Below are 27,445 nucleotides of genomic sequence, written 5' to 3'. Positions count from 1 at the left end.
GGTCAGACTTTGTATAAAGAAGGCAACATTAAAAATAATAATAATAAATAAATTTTTTTTAAAAAGAAGGCAACATTCTCTCAACCCGTGGTTAGTGTTAGTATTATAAGTTTGCTAGAATAATAGGTCTTGGATTTGAAAGGCCTGCACAAGTACTCACTTGATACAACCTTGGCCTTAGGCAGATTTTTTTAACCTGTATTTTACAAATAAGGCAGCTGAGGCTGGGCAAAGCTATGGTTCTTACAAAGTCACAAAAATATCTCTTAAGGAGAACATGTAGTTTATTCTAAAGAGGATTACCATTGGTTTGTACAAGCCACCATCTCTTTTTTAATTTTATCCCCCCAAAAGCAACAATTCTGTGCTTTCTTTTCTAGACTGATATTTTGTCAGTTCTTGAGATCCAGTTTCCACATGTTAGAAGAATCCAGTAGTCTGATGACCTAGTTTTGAAAAATTCCTGAAGTTCATTTTTAGCAAATTCTCCGGTGCCAACATAATTAGCTTGCACATTTCCTTAGTTTGTAGCATGTTATTTTTAGCTTTTTTTCCTTATAACCACATACATTTTAAAGTTGGATGAGAGGTTTAAGTGTTTTTAATGTCAGCTGGAGGTGTTTTGCTGCTGTTCCCTTCTGCGAAGGAAGGTAGACTAGAGGGTTCTATATACCAGGTATAGACACTGGGATTTCTTTGGGGGAAGATTCTAAACCACACATTCAATTTCTTTAACAGATCAGGCTGTTGAGGGCTGTTTCTTCTTGAGTAAGCTTTGGTAATTTCTGTCTTTCAGAAAATGGTGTATTTTCATCTAAGTTGCAGGATTTACTGATCTAAACATGTTTCCTTACTATCCTTTTAATATCTGTAGAATCCGTAGTATTGTTACCTGCCTCTCCTTCTTTATACTGGTAACTTGTGGCCTCTCTCTTTTTTTTACCTTTTCAGTTTATTATTATTATTTTTTAAAAGATTTTATTTATTTATTTGACAGACAGGGACCACAAGTTGGAAGAGAGGCAGGCAGAGAGAGAGTAAGGGGAGCAGGCTCCCTGCTGAGCAGAGAGCCCAACTCGGGGCTCGATCCTAGGACCCTGAGACCATGACCTGAGCCGAAGGCAGAGGCTTAACCAATGAACCACCCAGGCACCCCTCCTGTTCAGCTTAGTTAGAGGTTTCTTGCTATTGATCTTCTCAAAGAATCAGCTTTGGGATTACTGAGGTTCTTAATTGTTCTTTTTACTTGATTTCTGCTCTAATCTTTATCCAAGTGAGTTTTCCAGATTGGCAGTATTCAGTGCATACAGTCACACCCTGATGCTGAAAGAGTAACACATCCTGAGGGAAATGGAAGCTTTGGTTACTACAAAACTGTGGTATTCAGCACAGTGTAGGCTATAGTACAGACCTACAGACCAAAGTAAGAGACTGAGAATCCAGAAATAAGCCTTCACACTTACAGTCAGTTGATTTCAACAGGGATGTCAAGACAGCTCATTGGGGGAAAGAATAGTCTTTTCAACAAATGGTGCTGGGACAACTGGTTACCCATATGCAAAGGAATGAAGTTGAACCCCTTTATCACATCATGCACAACAATTATCTCATAATGAATTCTAGAACTAGGGGTGCCTGGGTGGCTCAGTTGTTGAGCATCTGCCTTGGGCTCAGGTCATGATCCCAGGGCCCTGGGACTGAGCCCCGCATCGGGCTCCCTGCTCTGTGGAGAGCCTGCTTCTCCCTCTCCCACTCCCTCACCTTGTGTTCCCTCTCTCACTGTCTCTCTCTCTCTGTCAAATAAATAAAGTAAAAATCTAAAAAAAAAAATTTTGAATTCTGGAACTAAATATAAGAGCTAAGACTATAAAGCTTTGGGAAGAAAATAGAGAAGTAAATCTTAGTGTGCTTGGGTTAGGCAGAATCTTACATATGACACCAAAAACACAAGCCACCAAAGAAGAAATAGATAAATTGGACCTCATCAAAATTTAAAACTTGTGCTTCAAAGGACACCATCAAGAATGTGAAAAGACAATGTGTAGAATGGAAGAAGATATTTGCAAATTACATATCTGATAAGGGACTTATATCTGGAATGGTTGAAGCCCTCTTACAACTCAACAAAAAAGACAAATTACCCAATTAAAAAAATGGACAAAGGATCTGATTAGACGTTTCCCCAGAGAAGATATACATGTGGCCAACAAGCAGGTGACAAGATACCCAACATCATTAGTCATCAGGGAAATGCAAATCGAAACCACAATGAGATACCACTTCATACCCAGTAAGATATTATAACAAAAAAAGAGAAATAGCACATGTTGGTGGGGATGTAAAGAAATTGGAACCCTCAGGAGAACCTGGGTGGCTCAGTGGGTTAAAGCCTCTGCCTTCGACTCAAGTCATGATTCCAGGGTCCTGGTATCGAGCCCCGCATCGGGCTCTCTGCTCGGCAGAAAGCCTGCTTCCCTCTCTCTCTCTGCCTGCCTGTCTGCCTACTTGTGATCTCTGTCTGTCAAATAAATAAAATCTTAAAAAAAAAAAAAAGAAATTGGAACCCTCATATACTGCTGGTGGAATTGTAAACTCGTGTAGCCACTGTGGAAAACAGTCTGGCCATTCCTCAAAGGTTAAATATAGAGTCATCATATGACCCAGGAATTCCACTCCCAGGTATATACCTAAGAGAAATGAAAACAGGCATCCACACAAAAACATGTATACAAATGTTCATGGCAGCATTATTCATAATAGTGCCAAAGCAGAAACGATCCAAATGTTCATTGTATTGGTCAGGGTTCTCCAGAGAAACAGCAACAAGAGGATATATATGTAGATATAAGAGGCGATTTATTATACTAATTTGCTCACCTGGTTATGAAGGTTGAGAAGTTCTACAGTCTACCATCTGTAAGCTGGGGTAGGGGTGGGGGCCAGGAAAGCCAATGGTGTAACTTGTTCTGAGTCCAAACGGCTGAGAACCAGGAAGCCACTCAGATATCTCCCAGTAAGAGGCTGAAGGCCCAAGAACCAGGAGCTCTGATGTCTGAAGACAGGAAAAGATAGATGTTCCAGCTGAAGAAGAGAATTTGCCCTTCCTTTGCCTTCTCATTCCATCTGGGCCATTAAAAGACTGAATGATGCCTGCCCACATTGGTGAGATGGGATCTCTCTGCTCAGCCTACCAAATCCAATGCTAGTCTCTTCTAGAACAATCTCACAGACATACCCAGAAATAATGTTTTACCATCTATTAGGGCACCCCTTAGCCTAGTCAAGTTGGAACATAAAATTAACCATCATATTCATCAACCGATGAATGAGTAAATAAAATGTGGGATATCCATGAAATGGAATGTTACTTGACCACACAAAGGAATGATGTACTGGTATATAGTATAAAATGGGTTGACTTAGAAAACAGTGTGCTAAAAAAAAAAAAAAAAAAAGCCAATCTCAGAAGACCATATTTGGTATGTTTCCATTTATTTGAAATCTCCATAATAGAAAGTAGATTTGTGGCTGCCTAAAGCTGGAGGGCTAGAGGGGAATGGAAAGTGATTTCTAATGGGTACAAGATTCTGGGGGCAGTGATGAAAATGTACTAAAATTAATTGTAATGGTTACACAAATCTGTGAACATATTAAGACTATCAACTTGTACCCTTTAAGTGGGTATATTAAATGGTATATGAATTATATTTAAATAATCCCAAAGTATATATATTTGAGTAAAGCTGATATACTGTATATGTATACATCTTTCCTTCTAAGATCAGGAACAAGACAGAGAGGTCCACACTTCCTCCTATTTAACACTGTACTTGAAGTTCTAGCTAGGTAATAAGGCAAGGAAAAAAAAGACATAAAAATTAGAAAGGAAGAAGTAAAATTGTTTTGATTTGCAGGTGACACGATTATCTATGTAGAAAGTTCCAATGAGCCTACAAAAATGCTACTGGAACTAGTTTAGCAAAGTTGCATGATACAAGATCAATAAACAAAAATTAGTTGTATTTCTCTACACCAGCAACAAACTATTGGAAATGGAAGAGACAATATCATTTACAATATCATCAAAAAAGAAGAGAGAAATATGTAAGGACAATGCAAGGACAACTCTGATGAAAGATGTACAAATCCCATACACTGAAAACTAAAAAAAACACTGGTAAGAGAAATTAAGTAAGACTTAAATGGAGAGATATACAGTGTTTATTGCTGAAATGCCTCGTGTTGCTGAGACGTCACTTCTCCCCAAACTTATTTTTAGATTCAGTGTAATCTCAATAGAAACCCCAGCATGGTTTTTGTAGAAATTGACAGTTGATTCTAAAATTCATATGGAAATGCAAGTGATCTGGAATAGCTACAACCAACTTTGTTTTTTAAAAAAGACTTTATTTATCCACTTGAGAGAGAGTGCATGCGAGAGAGAGCGAGAGAGAGAGAGAGAGAGAGAGAGCGCGCTAGCACAAACTGGGGGATGGGCAGAGGGAGAGGGAGGAGGCTCCCTGCTGAGCCGGGAGCCCTATGAGGCCAGGAGTCCAGGACCCCGGCATCACAACCTAAGCCCAAGGCAGGTGCTTAACTGATTGAGCCACCCAGGCACCTCCCAAAAACAACTTCAAAAAAGAAAAAAGTTTGGGGCACCTGGATGGCTCAGTCAGTTAAGCATCCGACTCTTGATTTCTGCTTAGGTCATGATCTCAGAGTTGTGGGATCAAGCCCAGGGTCCAGCCCCAGGTGGAGCTCCACACACAGTGGAGAGTCTGCTTAAAGATTCTCTGCCTGCCCCTACCCCCACTTGCACATGCTCTCTCTCACTCTCTCTCTCTCTCTCTCTCTCTAAAATAAATAAATCTTTTTAAAAAATATTTTATTCATTTATTTGAGAGAGAGAAAGAGCATGAGTGGACAGGAGGATCAGGGGGAGAGGGAGAAGCAGACTCCCCACAGAGCACAGAGCCCGACGTGGGGCTTGATCCCAGGACCCTGAGATCATGACTCTAGCCAAAGGCAGACACCTAACAACTGAGCCACCCAAGAGCCCCCAAATGAATAAATCCTTTTTAAAAATATTTTATTTATTTATTTGAGAGAGAGCAAGTGCACATGAGCAGGGAGAGGGACAGAGGGAGAAGGAGAAGAAGGCTCCCTGCTGAGCAGGGAGCTGGATGCAGGCCTCCATCCCAGGGCTCTGGGATCATGACCCTTTAGCCAAAGGCAGGCACCCAAACAACTGAGCCACCCAGGTGCCCCTAAAATAAAAAAAAAAAAAAAAAAAGAGTAGTGTGTGACTATGTTGGAATACTACACAGGTAGCAGCAGAAATTTACATATTTAAATGTAGCATCATTTACATATTTTTAAACAGTGATGAATAGAATGAGAATTGTAGCATAAATTACTTGATATAAATTAAAAAGGTAAAGTACAACACTGTTATTTTTCAAGAACACATAGAGATTTGTCATGTACTAGAGTGGATCCCTAAGGGGGGAAAGGAGATGACAGGAAGGGATGAGTGCTTGAGTAATTACCCCTACTAAACTGTGAAGAGACAATTTTGTAGATACATGATTAACTCAAAAGTGAGAGGAGGTGAGAAAACAGCCACAGTGAGCAGACAACTTTTTCCAGAAGTTTAGCTATGACAGGAAGCTGAGCAGGGAGACAGCCTGATGAGGATCTGGGGTGAAGAGGGGAAAGTTAGCGATGGGACATAGTAGAGGAACTCACCTGGGTGCTAATGGGAACATTCGGTAGAGAGGGGAAAGGAGGGGGAGGTGCCTGGAACTCATAAAAGGGTCTTAGTGTTGGAGGTGGTGGGAGGGGAGGGAATGTCTTGTGATGTGAGGAGGGCGAATTCCAGCAGTTCACAGGAGGAACCTGGAGTTGGGGAAAGCTGGAGTGTGTGCTTTGGGTGGATCTATAGAGTTGGAGATGAATGGTGGGAAAAGAGAGAAGAAATCAAGTTGTTGGGGATGCGTGGGTGGCTCCGTTGGTTAAAGTGTCTGCCTTCAGCTCAGGTCATGATCCCGGGGTCCTGGGATTGAGTCCCACATCGGGCTCCTTGCCCAGCGGGGAGCCTGCTTCTCCCTCTGCCTGCTGCTCCCCCTGCTTGTGCTCTCCCTCACTGTCTTTCTGATAAATAAATAAATAAATAAATAAATAAAATCTTAAAAAAAAAAAAGTTGTTCTTTTGGAAAGTGGGGAGGGAGTCCTCCAGATTAATAGGATCACTGGGCATTGCTGAAATGCCCATTTGAGTTCTGTGTTTCAGAGTTGTGGAGTGTTTGTTATAGGAGGGGTGCTCCCAGCAGCAGAGTGAGGGAGGAGTAATATGGGAGGGAGAAACTCCAACTAGTGGAGTATGGGACGATATGTAGGTCGCAGACCACTGGGCCAGCACAGATTAGGAAGAAGGCCACAGAAGAGGGGAGTGAGTGTTACATGGGATCCCAGGACAAGCAAGTAGATGTGGAGAAAAAACTGGACAAGTCAAAGGTGTGAATAGAAGGTGTTTGAGTTAGAGGACGGGCACAGAGTCTGAGGGGCACAGATAGGGCCCCAGTGAAGAGAACCGGGACAGACAGACAAGGTGGTTCCTAAGCCAGAAGGAGGGCCTTGCTGGGTGGGAAGATGGTCCCAGAGTCCTCCCTGACTCGAAAGCAGATGCCCACTCCAGGCGCTGTATCCCCACTGATGTCCTGGCCCAAGGCTGGTGGGGTTCTGCTGCCACCCTCTGGGTACCAGGGTAAAACAAGGTTCCACGAAGGGGCCTGAGCCTGTGCAAAGGAGGGGCTCTCTGGTCTGACCCACCTCTACTCCACTTTGGTTCAGCCCGAGGGGTTCTGGTCTGGGCACATTTGGCTCTCTGCCACTGCCTTCTTCTCAGACCAGGAGTCAGGGCACTAAAGCCCCCGAGATGGCTTTGGTGGGCGAGGGGGCCTGGATGGAGACCAGTCGTGTAAGAGCCTCAGGACGATGAATAAATTGAAGAACCCACGTAAAATGAGGAGACAGTACCTTCCTGACATTGATTAATTTCCTCACCATAAAAAAAAAAGCTATAATTTTGAAGAAGAAGGGTGGCTTGGTTTCATGAATTTTAATGCAGGGGTTGTCAAAGTGTGGTTCCTCAACCAGCAGTGTCAGCATATTTTGGCAATTCCCAGGCCACGCCCTAGAAGGAATCAGAAAATCTTGGGGTGGGGCTCATCCTATCCTGGCCCGCCCTGGAGGGGATTCCAGGGTGTGGTCCAGTTTGACAATCGTTGTTCTAAGGGAATTTCCACTGCAAACACCTGCCTCTTCTTAACCAGTATTGTTGGGGCCAGGGGCTGGATGTGCCAGTGAGGGCTTGAACTTGGAGTTAGGAAGGGGAAGGCCTAATGAGGAAACCTGGGGAGGAACGTCCTCATTCTCACCATATAAGAGTCGGGAGACCAGCTTTGGAGAGCCTCTGACCAGAGGTCAGGACCATGGGGGATCCTGAAAGAACATGACTCAGATGACCCTGGCTTTACGGGGATGAGGTCATCATAGCTGTTCTTCCTGCCTACCAGGCAGCAACAGGAACCACTGAAGAGTTAGAAGACAACTTAAGAAAATATTAGGAGCACTTAAAGAGCTTCAAGTAGTGTACCAAAAAGTACTTTCTGGAACTAAAGAAACGTTATTTCAACAACCACAAAAATTAGTATATGCATCAAAAGAGAAAAGTCTGGTCCCTGCTGGGACTCAAATTAGTGGCTTGGAAGGACAAGTGGAAAAAATACTTCAAAGCACAGAGCAAATAATACAAAGAGATGGAAATAAAGAGGAAAATTTGAGACTTGGAGAATAGATCCAGTAGTCCTAACATTCAAATGTATTAGCTCCAAAAGAACGAAAAGGCACAGATGGAAGAGAGGTAATAATTTAAAAATAGAAGAAGACTTCAGTGACTTGAAAAAAAGATCTCAGCTTGCAGACCAAAAGGGCACAGGAAGACACAAAAAAGGAAAGAAAAGAAAAGACAGACATCTAAGCATGAAACTACTGAATTCCAAGATTAAAGAAAAACATTTTCAGGTTCCTAGACAGAAAGATCCAGTTCTGTACAAAGGGAAAAGCATCAGATTGACCCAGGACTCTGCATCTGAGGTACTGAAAGCTAAACGTGGGACAGCGAGAGAAAAGGATCGGCTGCCCAGGGACCCCATTCCCAGCTGGGAAAGCTTTCACCTGTCAGAGCAAAAGAAAGATATTTAGAGCTATAAAGAGTATCACAATCTCCTATCTCACCTGAGGAAAATACTCAAGAAAAAAATTCAGGGAATGGAGAAGTCAAGGTAGAGGAAGATGAGGGGGGAGTAAAACCTCCAGTGAATAGGACACTTGGCCAATATCACGCTGTTAAATGCTCACGGAGCTGGACAAACACCTAATTATACCTAGGGCCCTAAGTACTGTGTTCTCTTGGGCACACCTAGGGATGGGAAGCAGAGTAAGAGAGATCAAAGTATTCCGAAGGTCTCTCTTAGCGGGGTAGAAGTGGCAGGAAAATAAAACATCTTAATGGAAGAAGTAATTGGTATATTAACTTTTTAAAGTTTTTGTTTCTTTACTTGAGAGAGAGAGGAGTAGGAGCAGGGGGGAGCAGCAGAGGGAGAAGCAGACTCCCCACCGAGCAGGGAGCCCCGAACGGGGCTCGGCCCCAGCACCCCGAGATCATGACCTGAGCTGAAGGCAGATGCTTAACGGCCTGAGCCTCCCAGGTGCCCCATAATTGGTATATTTAAAAATGATGACGAAGAAGTAGGTAGTGGATTATCAGTGCAAGTAAGGATAGGTAACTATCAAGGGATTGGAAAAGTGCACTTGAACTTCCAAAACAACAAGAGAGTAGGGGAAATGGAGGGCATAGCCACAACTCACTATGGCATGATGAAGGAACATATGATACAAGATATGATACATAACACATTGAAACCAAATGTGCCATTCATTCCATTTTGGAAATCATAATTCAAAATAACACATAAAATCAGTTGATTTCAATATGCTAGCAATGAACAATAATAAATTGAAATTAAGAAAACAATAGCATTAAAACATATGAAATACTGAGAGACAAATCAGATGTGCAAATTCTGTGTGCTTAAAACCATGCAATTTTGGGGTGCCTGGGTGGCTCAGTTGGTTAAGCGGTTGCCTTTGGCTCGGGTCATGGTTCCAGAGTCCTGGGATCAACCCCCACGTCGGGGTCCCTGCTCCGTGGAAGGCCTGCTTCTCCCTCTCCCTCTGCCTACCTATGCTCTCTTTCTCTCTATCTCTCTGTCAAATAAATAAATAAAATCTTTTTTAAAAATTAAAAAAAAATAAAACAGTGAACAAAAATTGTTGGTACATATAGGAAAGTATATTCCATTTTTAAAGCAGTGATCATAAAGCAAAATGAAGATAATAGACATAATTTTCTGCTTATCAGGTTGGCCAAAATAAAGAAGTTGACCCAACCCCATATGCGCAAGGGCATTGGGAAATGGATGACGTCATATATCTTAAATTCACTTAAACCTTCCAGAGGGAAGTTTTGAATTTGGCAACTTATACAAAATTGAGAGTAGTACCGCCCAATGTTCTAGTAATTCTGTTTCTCGAAAACTGCAGTAGGAAAGTGCACAAAGATGTGTATACATACACGAGGAAGTTCATCATAGAATTGTGTATAAGAGCCAAATACTGGAAACAATTGAAATGTACGTAAATAGTTAAATAACTTCTAGTGTATACATGCAGTAAGTAAAAGTGAGGAAATAGATCTATATTGTTGACATGAAAAGATATCCATTCACACTGTTAACATGGAAAAGAAAAAAAAAGAAGTACCGGGCGCCTGGGTGGCTCAGTCAGTTGAGCGTCCCCGTTCGGCTCAGGTTGTCATCCAAGGGTTCTAGGATCAAGCCCTGCATCAGGCTCCCTGCTCAGCAGGGAGTCTGCTTCTCCCTCTGCCCACCCCCCTGCTTGTGCTCGTTCTCTCTTGCATGCACGCAAAAATAAATAAATTAATTAATTTTTAAAAAGATTCTTATTAAAAAAAGAAGTACCCATCCCTCTCTCAGGAATCCTGGTTTGTTTGATCCTCTGTGCCCCGGGGCTAAGTTCCCTAAAAGTTTACTGGTCTAGATGTCTTCCCCACACCAGGTGAGGGGGGACCTGCGTAAGGAGGACAGAAACGATCCTCTCCTTAGAGTGACTACACAGTCTGTTTTCTGGAATGGTGCTGAACATGAATCTTTTGACCTTCTGAACTTGTACAGTGAGGACACTCTTCATTTTAAGGTCCCCTTATAGCTGTGGAAAATGGGGCTCAGGAAGGTGAGATAATCGCATCAGGTCTGTACAGGCACTTCCTCTCCTGGGTCTGCTGTGGCCCGTCCCAGATGTGCCAGAGGTTGCTGGGAGCAGAAGGATTAAGGGGTGTGGAAATGTGAGGTGAAGGAGGAGTAGAGGTGGAAAGGAGGGCAAAGTTGGGTTTTGGGGAGGGGATGGCATTAAAAAGGCAATGGATGTCATCCAAGACCCTCAGCCCCTCCCACCACACAGTCTAGCCTCTGGGGACCCAGCTCTTCCGGTGTGCCTGTCAAAGTGGGCCTTCATCAAAGAATGAATGAAGGAATAAACCAATGAATGAATAAAAAGAGACACAGTTTATTATTGTACTGGAAACAGTACAAAAAGCCAGCCAAACCCTTCTCAGACCTTGGTGGCCCCGGCTTCTTTAGGTCACCCTGCATTGACCAGATCTGTAAGATCCTTCAAGTCTTCCCAAGTCTGGACAGTCATGAGGTAGGAGGGGACTCTGTGCCTGGTCGAGGGGGCTGGAGGCTCAAGAGCCACCATCATTCCGTGTCTGTGCTCAGTGGCCCTCTGGGTCCACGGATCTCTGTCTCTGGAGTTCCCTAGTGGGTCATGCCTGCCAGGCCCCCTTGACTTGGAGCTAGATCTAGGAGTTCAGGGAGAGGCACCCTGGTCCCGGGCTTTGCAGGCAGAGAAGAACTTGGTGGTATCATCTGGGCAGTGAGGGTGCTCTGATCTCTAGGTATGGCAGGACCAAGATCGAGGTGTCACCAGCCCCCAGAAGGTCGTCTGTGCCGGAGAGAGGTGAATTGTACATGAGTTCCCCTGTGCCCACCCTACACATCCAAGACACAGAAGCCCCCACACCAGGCCCTGGTCCCTGACCAAATGGCTGTTGAATTGGGGAATAATAGAGGGCTGGCTGTTGTGGAGGGGAGGTGTGTCCTTCTGGATGGGGAGCTGAGTGACGGTCGTGGTCCCTTACCTGGGGGAGGGGGCAGTGTCGCCGAGCGTACCATTCCTGGCAGTACAGGCTGACCTGGATGCCTTGGCCCAGAAACAGCATGGTCCACATTAACACATTCCACGCCGGGCCCGTGTGCCGGTCATGCATCATGAAGTTCATCAGCCCTGATGTGGAGGAAAGCTTGTTACGCCAACTCCAGACACCTTGTCTTCCTGGCTGCCTTCTCATTCCCAGGACACTGGGGAGTGATGGAACAGGAACTTGAACCCAGATCTAGCAACCCATAGAGATCTCAAGTGGCTCATGTGAAAGCAGGATTCCTCTGTTTATAGCAGTATTCTGGATCTTATACTAAACCTTCTATCCTCATGCCACTTCTCCCCCTTGTCTCCCTCTATGTGTGCCCCGCTCAGATGCTCCTCTCCAGCCAGAAATCTTCTCCCACATCCCCCAAGAAAACCCCTGCTGCCTCCCTCCCTGTTCCCAAGTTCCTTCACACCCCAACTTTCATGCTTCCCCCTCCAGAAGGGTGTGTGTCCTCCCCTGTCAGTCTGGAATTTCCAGAAGCAGGACTCCAGGCTTCCTCCCTCTGGATGGCTCCCCCTCCCGTGGCACATGGAGGCCCAGCTCACCTCCAATAACTAAGAAGAGTATCAGCATGACGGGGTAGAAGAATCCCAGGACAAAGCAGAAGATGTACTCATGGACCACGGCAGAAACCAGGAACACACCCAGCATGGCGGCCCCTCGGGCCCGGCCGCCAAGGAGCTGGCAGGGGTGGGGGGAGGAGGGTGGAATAAGTCTCCTCAAGCAAAGAGCCCCATCTTTAAGGAAACCAGGAGAGTGTATGGTACAATGGAAAGAATATGGGATTTGGGGTCTGAAGGGCTGGTATATCTTATTTAAGAGCATTTTATTAGTTCTTTGGGCTAATGCAATCTTTAAAAGGGGATATAATGATACTTGTCAGGGTCACTGTGCAGATCATGTATGTGAAAAGTCTTGGTAACTAATAGTCGCTATATGCATGTTCCTGAGGAGTCTAAGGAGGGGGAAATGCTGTGTGGGGGTGGAGTTAAGGATAAGGAAGGAAGGGGGCACCTGGGTGGCTCAGTAGGTTAAAGCCTCTGCTTTCGGCTCAGGTCATGATCCCAGGGTTCTGGGACCGAGCCCCGCCTCTCTGCTCCGCAGGGAGCCTGCTTCCTCCTCTCTCTCTGCCTGCCTCTCTGCCTACTTGTGATCTCTGTCTGTCAAATAAATAAATAAAATCTTTGAAAAAAAAAAAAAGGATAAAGAAGGAAGGAAGTTAGACCCTAAGGAGGATTTTCTGCCCACTGGGTTGGGTAGAAGAGCGTAGATGGAGGTCAAGGGGGCCCCTGGGTCTGGAAAAGGTGAATGGTGTAGACAGAGGGAAAGAGAATGTTCTGGAAAGACTCTACTAGCTATGGGAGCTGGGCGGGTGGTCTGCTGAGCTCGTACCCACAGCCCATCTTGATATACGTAGCTGTATAGCCAGTCATGGACCACCACGTTCCAAGTGCGGTAGTAGTTGGAGAAGGACGTCGAGTTCCACCAGTCCTGGGGGAAGAATGGGGTCAGGGTTGGGGGAAGGAGGTGAGCATCAGGGTCCTGACTCTTCTCGGGCCCCAGCTGCTCCTCCTTGCTTCCTGCACCCTGTCCCAGTGTTCCCCAGGGGGCTGGTCCCCGGCCAAAGAGAGACAGCAGGCACTCTCCCAGCTGCCTCTTCAGGATCTGGGGACCTCCCTCCTTTGCTCCCTCTCAGGAGAAGATGATTCCAAAGTAAGATGCGAATGAGAGCTTTTGGCCCTGGCTAGTTGGGAGGTGGAGAGGTGACATCAGAACCATATCCAGGGCAGCCCGTTTCTCACGTGGGAGACTGAAGGCACAGCGGAGGTGACACCTATGGAGCCACCAACGTCCCCAGATCACTCTCCGGCCCTCCCTGCATCCAGCTCCCAAGGGGTCAGGTCCAGGCCCCACCCGGTAGAACATTCTGTCTCCAAATCGTAGCATCTCTGCGAAGGCGTTGAGCCAGCAATGGAGGAAGGCAAAGAAGATGAGCAGCAGCATGAAGATGCCTGGTGAGTGGGGACAAGGGCTGAAGGTCAGACTGGCCCACCTGGATCCCCTGGGAAGCTCCAAGGGCCCCTCATTGGCAACCAGGGCCCCAAATCCTACCACCACTTATTTGTCACTCACTAACTCATGCATTTATTAATCCATCCATCTGCTCATGACCCCCATGTTGGATGCTGGGGATGCACAGATGAAGCTCAAAGCCCCTGACCCTCAGGAGTTCATGGAGTGGTTGAAGAGAGAGAAAGAGAGCAGAGAGAGACAGAGGCAGAGATAGGGACGGAGACATGTCCAACCATGCATCAAGGTCAAGTGTGCTGGGAGCTAAGCATGGTGGCCATTGATGGGCTTAGCAGTGCAAAAAAGGGGTGGGTCATGGTGATTGATGGCTAAAACTGAAAGGCTTCCTGGAGGAGGAGGCTCCAAAAACAGACTGGACTTCGCCGCTGGAAAATGGGGAAAGGAAGTCCAAGCTGAGGGACCAGTATCAGCGAAGGCCTGGAGGCATGAAAGTGAGTATCTTTCAAGGAATGGGCGGAGCCTGGGGCAGGATGAGAAGACAGGAGGGGCTTTCTGGGAAGGGGCCTTGAATGCCAGGCCAAGGGGTCAAACTGTATCTGGAGAGGCCAGCAATGGGGAGTCACTGGAGATTTTGAACCAGGGTGGGGAATGACTAACCTGGAGGAGGGACGTTCATCTGGGCAGCAGTGTCCGGGGCAGGCGGGGGAGGAAAGATTGAAGGGGTAAGGAGAGAGGTGAGGAGGCCAATGTGGAAAGAGAGAGAGTGGAGTGGTCATCTGAAGTGAGCCATGATGGGAGGGGCCACACTTGGGAGAGGTTCCAGAGGCAGGACGTGTTGAATCTGACTGAAGGGAAAGAGAGGGGAGGGAGAAGTCCCCTACTAGGAAGGCTTCACCTGGGTGCAGCCCTCCCCAGCCCTGCCTTTGGTGGCCACACCTGGCAACGTGGCATGCATGATGGAGAGCACCAGAGCCCGGGTACTGAAGGGCTCCCGGCTCATGTTGGCAAAGACAGGAACGCAGAGACGGCTCAGGATGAAACAGGCATACAGCACACAGCCCAGGGCCTGGGGAGGGGTGCGGGAGGGGTGAGGGACATGTCACTCTAAGAGGAGTCACAAGCAGCTCCCCCTCCTTCTGGAATTGGATTCTGGCCCAGCACCTGCCTCCCCTTACCTTAGCACCACCCTCTGCCCTCCTCCCCAGCACTCCCCATCTCAGTCCCAGAAATGCCCCCTCAGCCACCACGTGTCTGCCCTTCTACCCCATCTTCTGACCTGGGCGAAGTTCTTGGCCACATAATTCCACCTGACGTTGGGTGTCCTGCAACAGCAATGGGGATAACATGTTTCCCAACCTTTTATTTTGTTCCCTGCCTTCAGGGGCACAGGCCCTCTCTCTGAATCTCCTGAAGTTCCTCAGGCCTGGGAGGATAATCTGGGGAGGTAAAGGTCTAGAACATTCTGCACCATCCATACTAGACACGGCAAATGGATTTTTAGCTCGAATGTCAATTAAAGTGACTAACCATCAGGAGTTTGCTCCAGACTGACCCGTTTCCCAAGGTGGAGGATTTTTGGTACTAAAACTGGGGCAGCCCTTGGCAAGCCAGGACAGTTGGTCACTCTCATGTCACCATGGGCTGTGCAAAGGAGAAGGGATAGTCTACCTGCCACTTATTTCCCATTGTAATTATGGGAAGCTTCTTGAGAAACTGGCCAGGGTCTGGAGAGAGGCTAAAGACCCCAGAGAGAGGAAAAGAGAAGGGCAATGTCCCTGATGGGCCTGGGCATTTGGGAAAGAGGTACAGGGTCTTACCTAGGATAAGTCTTCCTGTAGATGAGTGTAGGGCAGAAGAGGAAGTAGAGGTAGCTGGAGAAACTGGGGGCTTGTTTGCCGTCACCTGGGGAAGAATGAGAGGGCTCCATCAGTGAAGGGGGAAAGGAGAGAGAGTGGGAGGGGGTGGGGGCTGGGGAAGGGCCAGGTGGGTGGAGGGCTGGGTAGGACAGGGGTTCAGGGGATGGGTGAGGGGCTGGATATTGGGTCTGGAGGTGTGGCAGGGAAGGTGAGACTACGCAGGAGCTGAAGCTGCTCTTTGACACCCTTTTGCTTCCATTCCAGGTGCCCTACTTCCTGGTACAGGACCTGCTTTGTCATTTTTCATTTGGCACCCACAAGTTCCACCACACATTCCTTCTCTCCTTCTGTTCTGACTTCCTAATATAAGGCTCTCATACCCTGGGTCTTTCCAGGCTAGGCCTGGAAATTGGAAAGTGCCAGAAGTCCTGGGTGTCAGAGGCGCCATATCTCAGAGGCGGGACTTGAGAGGCGGGACTGATGACTAAGGCCCACAGAGTCCAGCTGGGAGGCCAGAGTTCTGCCCTGGGGGCAGCACAGGATCAGGAAGCCAGAGCTTGTATGAGAATTTTGCAACCGCTGACTTCACTCAAACAGCCAAAAGGCCTGAGTTCACAGCGGGGCCCGCGGAAGGCCTCACCTACTCTGGCACAAAGGGCTCCAGGCACAGCCTCTCTCAAGAAGGAGTAGCTCTTCATCAGGAGCCTGACCTGAGATGGAATGGAAAGGAGGTTAAGTTGCTGTGTGGTTTTGAGCTAATCACTTAACATCTCTGTGCGCTCCTTTACGGAAGAGAGGCAGGTGGATTGCAAAATTTGTACCATCAAAGCCCGTATTTTATCTTTTTGTCTGCTAGTCTTATAGCCTAACAGGTCGCTCCTGGGATGAGTCAAGGGTAAACGGGTACAGGAAAGGCCAGAGTGGAGCCTCCAGCCAGCCAATACCGGTGACTCCTTGCAAAGTCCGATTTCATTTGCACAGCAGCAAATTTCCTTGGAGCCCCCGCTGGTGAGTTCAAACCCTTGAAGACGGGCTCCGCCCCTAGGAACTAGCTCCGCCCCCACTAGTACTATAGTATCTAGTTCCTCCCCACCCCACCGAGCCCCGCCCCCAGCTTCGTCTCGCCGATCACCTGCTCGAAGACTAGGACACTGCGCGAGGCCGGCGGGAGCTGATACTTCAGGGCCACGTGGACCGGGAGGACGCAGAGCACCGCGTTGTGGGCGGCCAGCAGCACGCAGCCTAGGCCCACCCCCAGCGTCCAGGCCCCTCCATCCCGGGGCCTCGCCCACAGCCGCAGGGCCTGGTAGGGCACCAGCAGCGTGGACAGGAACATGGGGACCCACGTCATCAGCGCCAAGGGCAGCTGTCCAAAGCTGAAGATCAGTAGGTCAAACTCCAGCATCAGCCTTGGAATGGAGAGGGAGAAACAAAGGAGACAAATGTGTGGCCCATCTTTGTCCCCTCCCTCTGCAGTCAGAGCTCTTGGAAGACAAACCGAGGTATTTTGTGAAAGTTACCAGCGTCCCATATCTGAAGGTTTTCAAGATGGCACCTCTGTTGTCCCGAAGTTCTAGCACAGGGTGTTGCCTGAAAAGACTCAATCGTGGGGTGGTTTTGCTTACACATGACCTTTACAGCTCTCTGAATCTTAGAGTGTTGCAGGAGGGCTCAGAACTTTGTATGCTGCTGGTATTAAAATATGGGGTATTCAGAGTTTAGCCTTGATTTCCGTTAGTTGTGTTCTTTTGGAGTGTCTGTAGCTGTAGATGGAGTTAGTAGAAAGCAGGTCGTTGGGTGTTTTATTTGCTTATGTTTAGATTGTATGGTTTGTAACAGGGAAAAATTGGAAACCACCTAAATGTCCATGAGTGAGTAAAGGACAGTGGGCTGACATGGAAAAATCTTTAAGAGAGGAAGATAAGTTATTAAGGAGTAAAAACACAACAGTAAGTACAGTAAGTATCTTATTTATGCAAAGCTTCACAACAGACACCTTCTTGGTTCTTATGCACATGTGGATGTGAACGCATGGAAAATGCCCTGGAGGGAAACTGTCAAAACTGTTAAAAATGTTATCTCTGACAGCGGTCTGGGGCTGGTGGAGTGGTCAGGAAGGACTGTCATTTTTACGTGTATTTGAACTTTTTACTGAGATTTGATCCTTCTATTCCTCATATAATTAATAACGATTTTGCCAGAAGGCAATTCTGTTGCTGAACCCACAGATTCTTGGTCCTCTTCTTTTTACTGCTTCCTAAACTGTACTTCCGATGAGACGGGGGGGTGTAAATACAGACCCCCACCCCGGGCTCTTCACCTCTCTGAGACTCATCCCCAGAGTCGGCGGTGCTCTGGGGGGATGTCAGTGGGCATGTCTGGGTTCCCCACAAGACTGGGAGTGCCTCAGAGACTGGGATGGGGTCTGGCTCTCATCTCTGGCCCTCAGGTTGGGGAATTGGAAGGTGCCCAATGGAGGTTACTTGGATCAAACACTGCTGACTTGGGAGGGAGTGTGAAAGGTAGGAAGTGTGCCTGTGTGTTCACATGTATCTGGGCATGGTTGCTACTGAGAAGTATTTGAGCAGGAGACAGAATGTCCGCAGAGTGGCTGACCCGGGAGGTCAGACCAAGGGCCATCCAAGGCTGTGGAAGGAAGAAGTCTAAGAGTATCTTTTAGGTGGCAAGGTTGTTGGAAGCAATGGTGATGTGTGTCCAGTAATCAAAGGATCAAAGTCGGCGGTGGGGGCTGTGGTTGCTCAGGCCAGTGGCAGGTGGAACACTGGGGACCTAGGGGTCTGATCTGTGTGCCTATCCCAGGCGGGAGGGGGGCCTACCTGCCCTCGTCGATGAAGTCGATGGCCAGGGTGCTGATGATGAAGACACACAGGCCGGCGATGAACATGTGGTAGATGGTACGGAAATGTTGCACTTCCATCAGCTCGCTGCAGGGACAGGGGCCCGTATGTTGGTGTGGGAGGGTCCTCAAGGTCATGGGGACCAGCTCAGGCACGATACACATGCAGGATGGGGACTAGCGATTGGGAACTTGCAGCTAAGGGCTGGGACATGGCTGGAACTTCTCATCCTGGTGGCCTTTCTTCCACAATCATGCCCAGGGCAAATGGAACATGAACTTTAGAAACTCTCTCCAAGTCTTCCCTCCAAACCCCTAGAACCTGAGGATTTGAATCGAGGGGTCCTGGACCCCAGCCAAAGCTCTTTCTTTTCCTCCCATCCCAGGTCCGTGATGTGGACTTACTCAAGCAGGGACTTTCGGATGATGAAAATTTTCCGTTTCCCCAGGGATGGCTCCCGGGCCCTGAATGAAGACAGTTCGTCTGGGTCAGGACCTGAGAGAAGGCGGCTCTGGGCAGAGAGCAGAGCCTTGCAGAAGGGTGGATACTTGGGAGCCAAGGGCAGTAGTGGAGGAAGATCAGGGGAGGGCCAGAGGGCAGGACCAGGTGGAAGGTCAGGGCCAGGGCAGAACAAGGCCCAGAGGTAGAGGTCAGTGTCAGGCAGGCGGAGGCCATAAAGACAACAGAGAGAAGGTTGACGTCGTGGTCGTGCCCACACTGACAACGGATGCATGAGATGATATTTAGGGCTCATAACCCTCCCTGCAGAGGCGCCTGCTACAGGAACCCAGCCCCCAGCTCCTCAGACGCTCACTTGCTCGAGGAATCTGGAGGAACGGAGGGCAGAGGTCCACCTTGCGGTGGGTAGGACTGAATGGCCTCCCACATGGCCCGGTCCAGTAGCTCCATCAGCGGTCCCTGAGCTTGCTCCAACAGCTGCATCTTCACGGCCTACGGGACAGAGCAGGGCAGGCTGGCGGTCGCTCCCCCCGCGAGCCGTCCTCTCGTTCACCATGTATTTGCTGAACTTCTCTGCGTGCCAGCCATGTTGCTAAGTGCCGGGAACAGGCAAGGCTCTGGCCCAGGGGTTCCCCCCAGACTTCTTTCTCCCTGGCTTCTCAGGGCAGCAGTGAGGACCAAGGAAAGCCACTTCTACAGCCAGGGTCTGGATGCCGACCACCTTGTCCTCTCTGACCCTACTCTCTTCTCCCTCTCCACAGCCTTCCCTCTCCTGACCTTTATCCCGCCAACAGAAGACTGTTCACTGGCTGACTTTTGGCCCCTGGCCTCCCGATAAGTATTTCCGACCCCTCTATCTTAACCCTTAGCTCTCACCTCATCTAAAGGGTTTGAGCCCCTCCACTCCAAGACCTGTCCCTCTTGACCTCTGACCTCTGACTTCCCTCACCTCCATATGGCGGGTCCATTGCACCAAGTCCATGCCTCTGTCCTTCTCGGTGTTTCCTAGGAGGAGGGGTCAAAGGGCATATCCAAGGGGGAGGAGTTAGGCTTCTGCCACCTCGGACAGACCCAGAAGCATCCTTTGTCCAGGAAATGCTTTCTGTCAGCTCAGCAGCCTCCCTGCCCCCAACCAGGGGAGTATCTTGTATCATGGCGGGGTGATCAGAAGGGGAATTTTTTTTTGCAGAGGGTGAGGAGGCCACTGGGAGCCTGATGACATTACCTGGGAAACGGGAAGTTACTTGGTTCACCCTCAGGAGTGAAAGAGCCCACAATATAGGGCAAGGCCTCAGCTCTGAATATCTCTTTTCACTTCCCTTTCCTGGCTGGGCAGTGAGGGGCAGAGACAGCGGCTGCCTTCCCTTGCCTCCCAAGACAGCAGGGACGCCCTCTCAACAAGACATCCCCACCTCCAGCCCCCATGAGCTCTCTGCCCACCCCTCCAGGGCAGTTCACCTTCTGCAGAGGGTCTGTCCTCTTGCTCTCCTCTCAACCCTTCTCCCCTCCGCAATCGGGCCGCCTTTGGCTCCATGATGTGAGTCTTGATGGGTCAGCAGGCGGCGGAGAAGTGGCAGAGAAGTGTCCCCTCCCTTCCTTCGCAGCCTGCCAAGCTCTTATCTCACTCAGCTCATTGGACAGCTCCAAAGACTAAAGTCCTTTCAGGAGGCAGGAACCTCCAGGAGCTCAGCAGGTTAGAGGGTAATGCTTCTCAGTTCCAGACTGCTGGCTGTCCCAGGAATGGTTGCCACCCCCAGCAACCCAAGCCGCCACCCAGATGTCCAGCTGAGGGAGCCACGCCTCCTGCTAGAATGGTGGCTTTGCATCTCTGTGTGTCGTGGGGAGGGGGGCTTGTCGCCTAGCACGACTTGCTTTCCCAGCAGTCTGCAGGCTCTTCAGGTAACAGTGAGCTCGGCTCCCTTAGACCGTGCGATAAGGCATCTTGTACGCGTGTGATTCATGTTATGATGGGGTGCCACCTGTGACGAAGGTGATGCTGTGGCCCCTCCAGGAGGGGCTGGGTGCCAGGGCCCCCAAGGGGCAGCTCTTCCCTACACCTGCTGGGGTTAGTGTGTGGGCAGAGAGGACACAAAACCAACACTTATTCTGGGTCTAGGGAAGGCCAGGCATTGTCACAGACGGAAGAACAAGATTTAAATCTCCCATTTACCAGCTGTGTAACTTCAGGCAAGTGACCCAAATATTGGAAGCCACAGTTTCCTCCTCTGTAAAAACAGGGGCAAAAGTCCCTACCTGACAAGGTTATTGTAAGCACACAATGAGGCAGTCCACGGAGACGCACACGCTCCAGGGTCTGGCCCATGGGAGGGGCTCAGTAAGCAAGACTTTCCTTCCCTTTTTAGTAGGATGTAACAGAAAAGTAAGTGTTTCGAGAGTTCCTCTTTGTTGGGTTCCTGCTGGGGATTAACTATTAATCCTTTCTCTCCCCTCTCCCCTTGTGTCCAAATATTAGTGTTAGAAACAAGGTCACAAACTCAGAAAAAGGCCATGGCCTCTATGTCTGTCCTGCTCCCACTCCCTGGTGGGTAGCTGGGAGAGGCTTGAGGGTTGGAAACCTCCACCAGTGGCCGGAAGGTGGGAGAAAGAAGGACTGGGGCTCCATACATGTGAGAGGTAGAGACACAGAGACGTAGGCCAGAGACCCCCAACACAGCTTTATTCACACCCAAAGCCCACTCTAACAATCTTCCCGTGTGTGGGGTCTAGGGGTGAGGGGGGACAGTGGGGGTAGGGCCTGAAGGTGGAGTATGGGGCTCAGGGCTCCTGAGTTACTTATCACGCAACAAATGACCCAAGATGGCAGCCCCATGCTCCTTCCAGGGGCCCTGCTGCATCTCCCCACCCCACCCCTCCAGCATTAGCCGCTGCTCCCAGGGGGGCAAGAGGAGCTTCCATTGCCATCCGGGGACCCCTGCAGGGGCTGGCCCATCCGATCCACACACCAGCAGGGACCTCGGCGCTGGCCCTGGGAGGAGCGGCACTGGGGAGAGAGGCACAGAGGATCAGAGGGGTCACCGTCAGGCCCCGGCAGGAGGGACGGGAGGGCCCATGGGTACTGAGTCTCTTGCTCTACTCTTCCCCACCCACTCAATTGGCCCTAGTCTTCCAGGCCTGAACCATAGTTGTCAAGGTGCGGTTCCCAAACCAGCTTCGGGCATCAGCACTACGGACAGCTTAGAAATGCAAATTCTCCCTGTGAGTTCATAGCCCCTAGGCCCCCAGGTGACCAGAGCTGTCTCACCAGTGTGAGCCCAGGACTTAGGCATTCCTGAGTCAGGCTGTCTGACTCCATTACTATAGCATGTGGTTGTTCTCTGTGTTTGTGTGGGTCCTAAAGTGGGGAGATCTTAAAGGCAGGAACAGTCTCCTTAATGCCCTTTGTAAGCGCCCCTCACCCCATCCCTGGTAGGCACCTGTGCTGCTGGACCAAGGGGCAGAGAGGAGACAAGGAGCCTCACCTGCCGCTTCCGGTAGAAGCCCCGATGGTCACAGTTAGGCACGTAGAGGGTGTGAGCCCCTCGGTACACCTCAGTCTGTAGTTGCTGGAGCACTGAGTCCAGATGTCTGCGGCACGGGCCCTGGGAGGAGGGAGAACAGGCTGCTCGGAACCAGCCCAGCCTAGCTCCACCATGCCATCCCTGTCTCCCCCAGCTGGGCTCCCAGGACATGCACATGGGAAAACGCTCCATGCCCAAGGGGACAGCCTGTGATGGGAGTTTCCAGGGGTCCCCACCCCTCCGGGTCCTCCGCGTCCTCCGCCAGTCGCAAACGCACCATCTCGGTGTCTTGGACACCCCCAGGACTGGGCCGGCCCGCAGTGGTAGAGGCCCCTGGATTCCTTTGTTGGTCTCTGCGGTTCACGTCCTGGGGACGAGTGGTCCCTGCTTGGGGTTTGCTCTCCTTAGGATTCTCTCCTACAGCCACAAGAGGAATGGGGGAGGAAGAGTCCAGAAATTGGGAGTCAAAGACCAGAACCAAATGGAAGAGAGCCTTGCTCACCCTGACTCCCTGAAGTGGGAGGAAGAGAAGATCTTTCCAAGCAGTGGAAACGAGGTCAGTTAGAACTTGCCTCCACCTGTACCTTCTTCTGGCCTCAGTTTCTCTCTCTGACAAAGAGAGATATTACCTTTCCTGACAATATATCCAGACTAGTCTTAAGGCAGAAGCACTTTGGAAAGCAAACACAGAGTGTAAGTACAAATATATCTGGAGGCCTTGGGCTTGCGGTGAAAAGACCGGGCTGTTCCCCCCAGAAGCCAGCAGGGGGTGCACCAAGCCAGGGAGATGAGGCAGAAGAGCAAGGGCTGTGAGAGGGGGGTTAGCGGAGACCCAAGTGGAATGTGTGTCCCTGGTGTGAACCTGCTGTGACTCAGCCCATCCCTCCCAGGCTTTAGACATGGTTACTTTTGGGGCACTGCAGTGGGGGCCTCTCCCTTCTGGTCCCCCATATCTCAACCCACTTCAACCCCAGGGGTCCCAGGAGCAGGTATGATTCAGCCCTTGACCAGGACAGGCAGAGGACAGGTTGCAAAGATGCAGGGAATGAGGGACTTCTAACCTTCAGGCTGTTCTTGGCTCTGGAGAAAGTGTAATACATGGTGTCTGGGGAGCCTAGGAAAGCTCAGGATGGGAGGGGGTGAGGAAATAAATTGGGACCACCAGGATGTCAGGGTGAGGAAAAGCAGGGAGGGGAGTATGCACTGCTTGGAACTTGTCCCAGCTGTAAAATTAGATATTATGGCCCCAAAGGGATCAGCTCTTCCTTTCCGTGCCCAAAGACAAGCTCTGCTCAAATACCCAGTCCTCAAGCCTAGACAGTTGCTCCCACCTGCCTTATACCCGCAGCTCAAGAGCCAGTCCCTCTACAATCCTGATTCTGATCCTTCTTCCTCCACCCTTCTCAGACCTTGCCCCTCATTTCTTCCATTTAGTACCCTACCACAACCATGCTCCCACTACCTTCTCTGACCCACCTAGACAACCCTTTCTATTAGGACCCCTAGCAGCCCGGACACAGGCATTTGGACTGAAAGAAACCCAGTTAACTTCTCATCCCTTCCCATGAAAGAAACCAGGAGCCCCTGGGTGGGGGAACTGCTTTCATTTCCTGCCCTCCCCTGTCCTTGCTGCCCCCCATCTTTTGGATTCTGACTCACTTCTGTCCCACCCACCCAATGACTCAGACTTCTATTTTCCTCCCTGGGGTAGGGTGGGGTAGGGTGGGTGGAGGGTTCTGAGCAGCTTTAAATCATAACCCTGATTTGGCAGATTCCTTCTTTTCCCACCTCTATCCCCTTCTCTTCAGGCCCCCAGAGCCTGCCCTCTGACCCTAGTCTAGTCTGAAACAATTCTGGGTTTGGGTCATCTTCTGTTCTAGAGCCCATGCTCAGGTGCTTTGGACACCCTGATATTAAGGGGAGAAGGGGGGTGCTATTTCTCAGTGTGTGCAGGATTTTGGAGTCTGGATTCCCTTCTCTCCTTTTCCAAATGGAAGCTGGGAACAACATCTGGGTCCTTTCTCCAGCTGGGAGTAGGGGATGGAGGTGGGGGGATTGAAGGAAGGAGCAGGGATGCTGTGGCATATGGCATGGCCCTAAACCCCTTCATGCTCACCTTTCCCTTCAAGAGAAAATGAATTGGGGGGGGTAAGGTTCAGAGCTCAGACATTTCCCTGCTTTGTCCCAGAGCCTGTAGCCACACCCCAACCTTCTAGCTGCTTCCCCCCCTTGTCCCTTCACACCCAAAACGTGTCGACCCCCCCCCCCCCGCGCCAACCCTCCGGCCCCGGGCTAAGAAGAAGAAGCATCACTGACAGAACCCAGAGGCTGGCAGGTCCCTGCTCTCCAGGACCCTGCCCGGGGCTTTGCGGGGCTCACGTGGGCGGGGCAGGGGCGGGGCGCCGACTCACCCTGGGGCCCGCGCGCCCGGCGGCAGCGGCCGCGGCCCAGCAGCAGCGCCCGCAAAGGCGCCTCCTCTTCCTCGGGCGGGTGGCACTGCAGTCCTGGGACGCAGTTGGGGGTGTAGACCCCGCACTGCTGCCCCTCCCTCCTGAGACAGCCCCCAGCTTCCGTACAGGCCTCCGCCGGCGGCCCCCCATCCTCCTCCTCCACGCAAGTCCCCGGACAGCCCGCCTGCACCCCCTGCCCGCAGCCTGGGCACCGTGCCAAGGCGGCTCCTGAGCGGGCAGCGAACAGCACAGTTAGCAGCAGCAGGGGCAGCAGCAGCCTGTGGGGGGTCATGGTCAGGATTTTTGCCCGGTCCACTCCTCCCAGAGCCCTCGCAGCGCAGCTGCTGCCCGCCGCCGCCCCTCTGCCTTAAGTAGCCGCCGGTCAGGGGCCGGGCCCTTTAAGAGCCAGGTGAAGGGGGGGTGGGGGAGAAGGCAGGGGCATTCCCTAAACTGGGTGGGACTGGAGAGGGCCCCCCCAACCTGGGTCCTCCCCACTTTTCTCTCCCCCCCTCCCTTCCCAGTTTCTGTTTACTTCCCAAATTACTCTGATTTTTCTTGCTTTGTTCCCGGGACTTGTGGCCGGAATTTGGGAGCTGGACAGCTGGCTGGAGGCACTAGAGGGTGGGGAGGGGTGGAAGAAGGAGAGGACGGGAGTTGGGATGAAGCGGAAAAACCTGGAGTCCGGTTCATGTGTATGCATGGGGGATGAAGGGGCATAGGGACTCTAGTGGGGAGTGAGGGGCCTACTGTCTGAAAGGAAGGGGGAAGGGATGGTGTGTGGGAGTCACAGGAGAAATGTGTGCAAAGGGAAAAGACAAAAGGCCAGAGATGATGGATAATGGGGTCTTGGGAAAACCCACTGCTGAGGGGAGAAAGTAGCCTAAGGAAGAGGAGCAGAAGAGCCACGTTTGAGATGTTCCTATGGGAAAACGGATCAGGGGGGTCAGACTGGGTGAAGGTGGTAGAAGGGGTTGAGGGGAACAAGGGGAGAGGTGGGGGGAGGGTGGGGAGGCACACTTTGAATGTACAGGCTTTAACCCTAAGATTGTGGTGGGTCCACCAGAATATTCTGTGTGCAAGAGTGAGAATAGCTGAATGCCCGGCAGGTAGGGACAGGGTAGTGGTGGGGGATTGGCCTGCTGACATAATGGAGGTGGAGGGGGGTGGGGCAAAAGTTTGAGGAACCCACACTCTGGGTGCTGTTGGCAACAGTGGACAGAGAACAGACACCCCCCCCCCACCAACTTCTGTCCTTCAGGTTAGCTTCCATTCCTTTCCTTTCTTAGAATCTGCCCCATTCACCCCCAGTATCAGCCACTGGGTTGTCTGGATTCCGTGTCGGGTTTTGCTCTGCCCAGGGGGTGCTGGACCACTGCGTCAGGGTATTTCTGTCTTCACTACACTGTCTACCAGCCCCTCACACCCACCTCCCCTCTCCAGGGCAGTGTCCCGCCCATCCCCAGCCCTCCTAGCTGAGCCTGCCTTCCCAGAGGCAAGAGGCAGGAAGAAGGACCGCTTCTCTTGGCAGCTCCCACCGGCCCTGCTCAGGATTACGCAACAAGCGCCATCTCATTCTTTCCTAAAACAAGGGCTCAGGCCGGTGACTTAAGTTTAAAACGCTGGGCCCCCAAGCAACAATGTCAGCAAGGGCTTCCAGAACTTTTACGCAAATACAAAAAAAAGAACTTCACTCCCAGCACCACTCCACCCCCTGTCCTCGCTACCCTGGGACCCTAGAACATGAATTGGGGGAGCAGTGTCTTGTAGTAGCTGTGAGACACTGAGGCAGATGAGACAGGCTGGGAGGAAGAGAGTTGGGGGCCTGGGAGGGGGAAGCTCCTCTCCACTCTGCGAAGACCCTGTGACCTCCTGCTCCAAGCTGTGAGCCCAGGGTGGAGAGCTCCGTCCTGTCTCCAAACCCTTATCACTGTTTATTTTGCCCTGTGGATGGGCTCCAGCTTGTTGCTCCTGCATCCGATAGGAAGTCCAAAGGAAGTTTGGGATGAGAAAGAGATGGATGTGCTCCCTGCAGGATCCCAGTGTGACTTTTTAAATGCTTCTCCTTTGTGGATTATATTGCAGGAGAGGCCAGTACTCGGGAGCCTCTCCCATCCGCCCTTCCTTCTCAGTAAATCCCTTCTCAAACTCCCCATCACCCCTCCCACATCACCACCACCCTTACAAGAGATTTGCCCTGTTTACTGCTCCCACCTGCCCAGCTTCTCCCTCCCTGCCCTGTGAGCCGGACGCCCAGTCCAGGACCACCACCATGCTGGGGGCACCACACTGCCCTTTCCCCCAGCCCTCCAGCACAGACGTCCAGAGCTGCACTGTGTGGGTGTTGGAGTCTAACCAGTCTTTTCCTTGCAGACTGAGACTCTGGGACTCAGTCTTTTCCTCCCTCTGGGATGCCCTTTACTGCAGCCCCAGAAACAGTGGGAACCGCAGGACCTGCCAAGCGCTCAGGATGGAGCTCGGGCCAAGGGGCAGACCTGTGGGACTCGAGCCTCCTTGTGACAGAAGAGTTAGCTGAAAGCTTTGCCAGGACTGTGAAAACAGGCTTTTCCAGAAGTAAATGCTGCTGGACCTCCTCCTTCTCTTGCCTGGGATGCTCTCTTCTCTGGCTCCCTTATGCACTGTGTCTCTCACACACACAGCCTGTCCGTCCAAATCCCTGACACCCCAGAGGCTGGCTTCCTTTCGAGAACAAGGGGTGAAGGAAAGGGCTTGCTTAGACCCTTCGAGCTTTGAGTCTGAGGATAGACAAGTGATGGCCCATTTCCCAGACGAAAAGACCTGGGTATGTGGATCAGTGACCACATCAGGACATGGCCCAAGTCTGGTGTGGGCTGGATGAGAACTG

The 27,445-nt window shown here is 50.6% G+C and overlaps 2 protein-coding genes across 3 annotated transcripts; both read right to left on the bottom strand.

Moving 5' to 3' along the window:
• Positions 1-10,687: 10,687 nt before the first annotated feature.
• LOC111157987 (sterol O-acyltransferase 2) lies at positions 10,688-20,159 on the bottom strand. The gene is made up of 15 exons (XM_022519762.1): positions 20,073-20,159; positions 19,564-19,619; positions 18,970-19,106; positions 18,560-18,619; positions 18,135-18,242; positions 16,430-16,706; positions 15,938-16,007; positions 15,259-15,343; positions 14,718-14,763; positions 14,378-14,507; positions 13,325-13,422; positions 12,803-12,901; positions 11,956-12,091; positions 11,342-11,487; positions 10,688-11,145 (listed from the first exon to the last, which is right to left on the bottom strand). The coding sequence occupies exons 1-15, from the start codon at positions 20,146-20,148 to the stop codon at positions 11,095-11,097; spliced, it is 1,575 nt and encodes a 524-aa protein (XP_022375470.1). The 5' UTR covers positions 20,149-20,159; the 3' UTR covers positions 10,688-11,094.
• A 1,110-nt stretch (positions 20,160-21,269) lies between these two features.
• Positions 21,270-24,910, bottom strand: LOC111157927 (insulin like growth factor binding protein 6). 2 transcript variants are annotated; one of them, XM_022519667.1, is made up of 4 exons: positions 24,544-24,910; positions 22,410-22,549; positions 22,094-22,213; positions 21,270-21,615 (listed from the first exon to the last, which is right to left on the bottom strand). In XM_022519667.1, the coding sequence occupies exons 1-4, from the start codon at positions 24,872-24,874 to the stop codon at positions 21,493-21,495; spliced, it is 714 nt and encodes a 237-aa protein (XP_022375375.1). In that variant the 5' UTR covers positions 24,875-24,910; the 3' UTR covers positions 21,270-21,492. The 2 variants fall into 2 exon arrangements, with proteins under 2 accessions (XP_022375375.1, XP_022375376.1); XM_022519668.1 differs by having other exon boundaries at positions 22,410-22,546.
• Positions 24,911-27,445: the final 2,535 nt, after the last annotated feature.

Source organism: Enhydra lutris, unplaced genomic scaffold (genome assembly GCF_002288905.1).
Source record: "Enhydra lutris kenyoni isolate GAN:26980312 unplaced genomic scaffold, ASM228890v2 scaffoldscaffold56, whole genome shotgun sequence".
NCBI classification, from domain to species: Eukaryota; Metazoa; Chordata; class Mammalia; order Carnivora; family Mustelidae; genus Enhydra; species Enhydra lutris.
Note: the sequence above shows the minus strand (reverse complement) of the source record. Positions and strands in the feature narration are given on the sequence as shown.

Bases quoted from the DNA above. Each gene is read 5' to 3' on its own strand.
- LOC111157987 (XM_022519762.1), bottom strand. From the start codon at position 20,148: ATGGAGCCAAAGGCGGCCCGATTGCGGAGGGGAGAAGGGTTGAGAGGA. The intron at 13,423-14,377 runs GTGTGGCCACCA...CCCACTCACCAG, and splicing joins CATGCATGCCACGTTGCCAG to GCATCTTCATGCTGCTGCTC. The intron at 12,902-13,324 runs GTGGGGCCTGGA...TTCTTCCCCCAG, and splicing joins GAGACAGAATGTTCTACCGG to GACTGGTGGAACTCGACGTC.
- LOC111157927 (XM_022519667.1), bottom strand. From the start codon at position 24,874: ATGACCCCCCACAGGCTGCTGCTGCCCCTGCTGCTGCTAACTGTGCTG. The intron at 22,550-24,543 runs GTGAGTCGGCGC...TTGTGGCTGTAG, and splicing joins CCGGGCGCGCGGGCCCCAGG to GAGAGAATCCTAAGGAGAGC. The intron at 22,214-22,409 runs GTGCGTTTGCGA...CCCTCCTCCCAG, and splicing joins GTGTCCAAGACACCGAGATG to GGCCCGTGCCGCAGACATCT.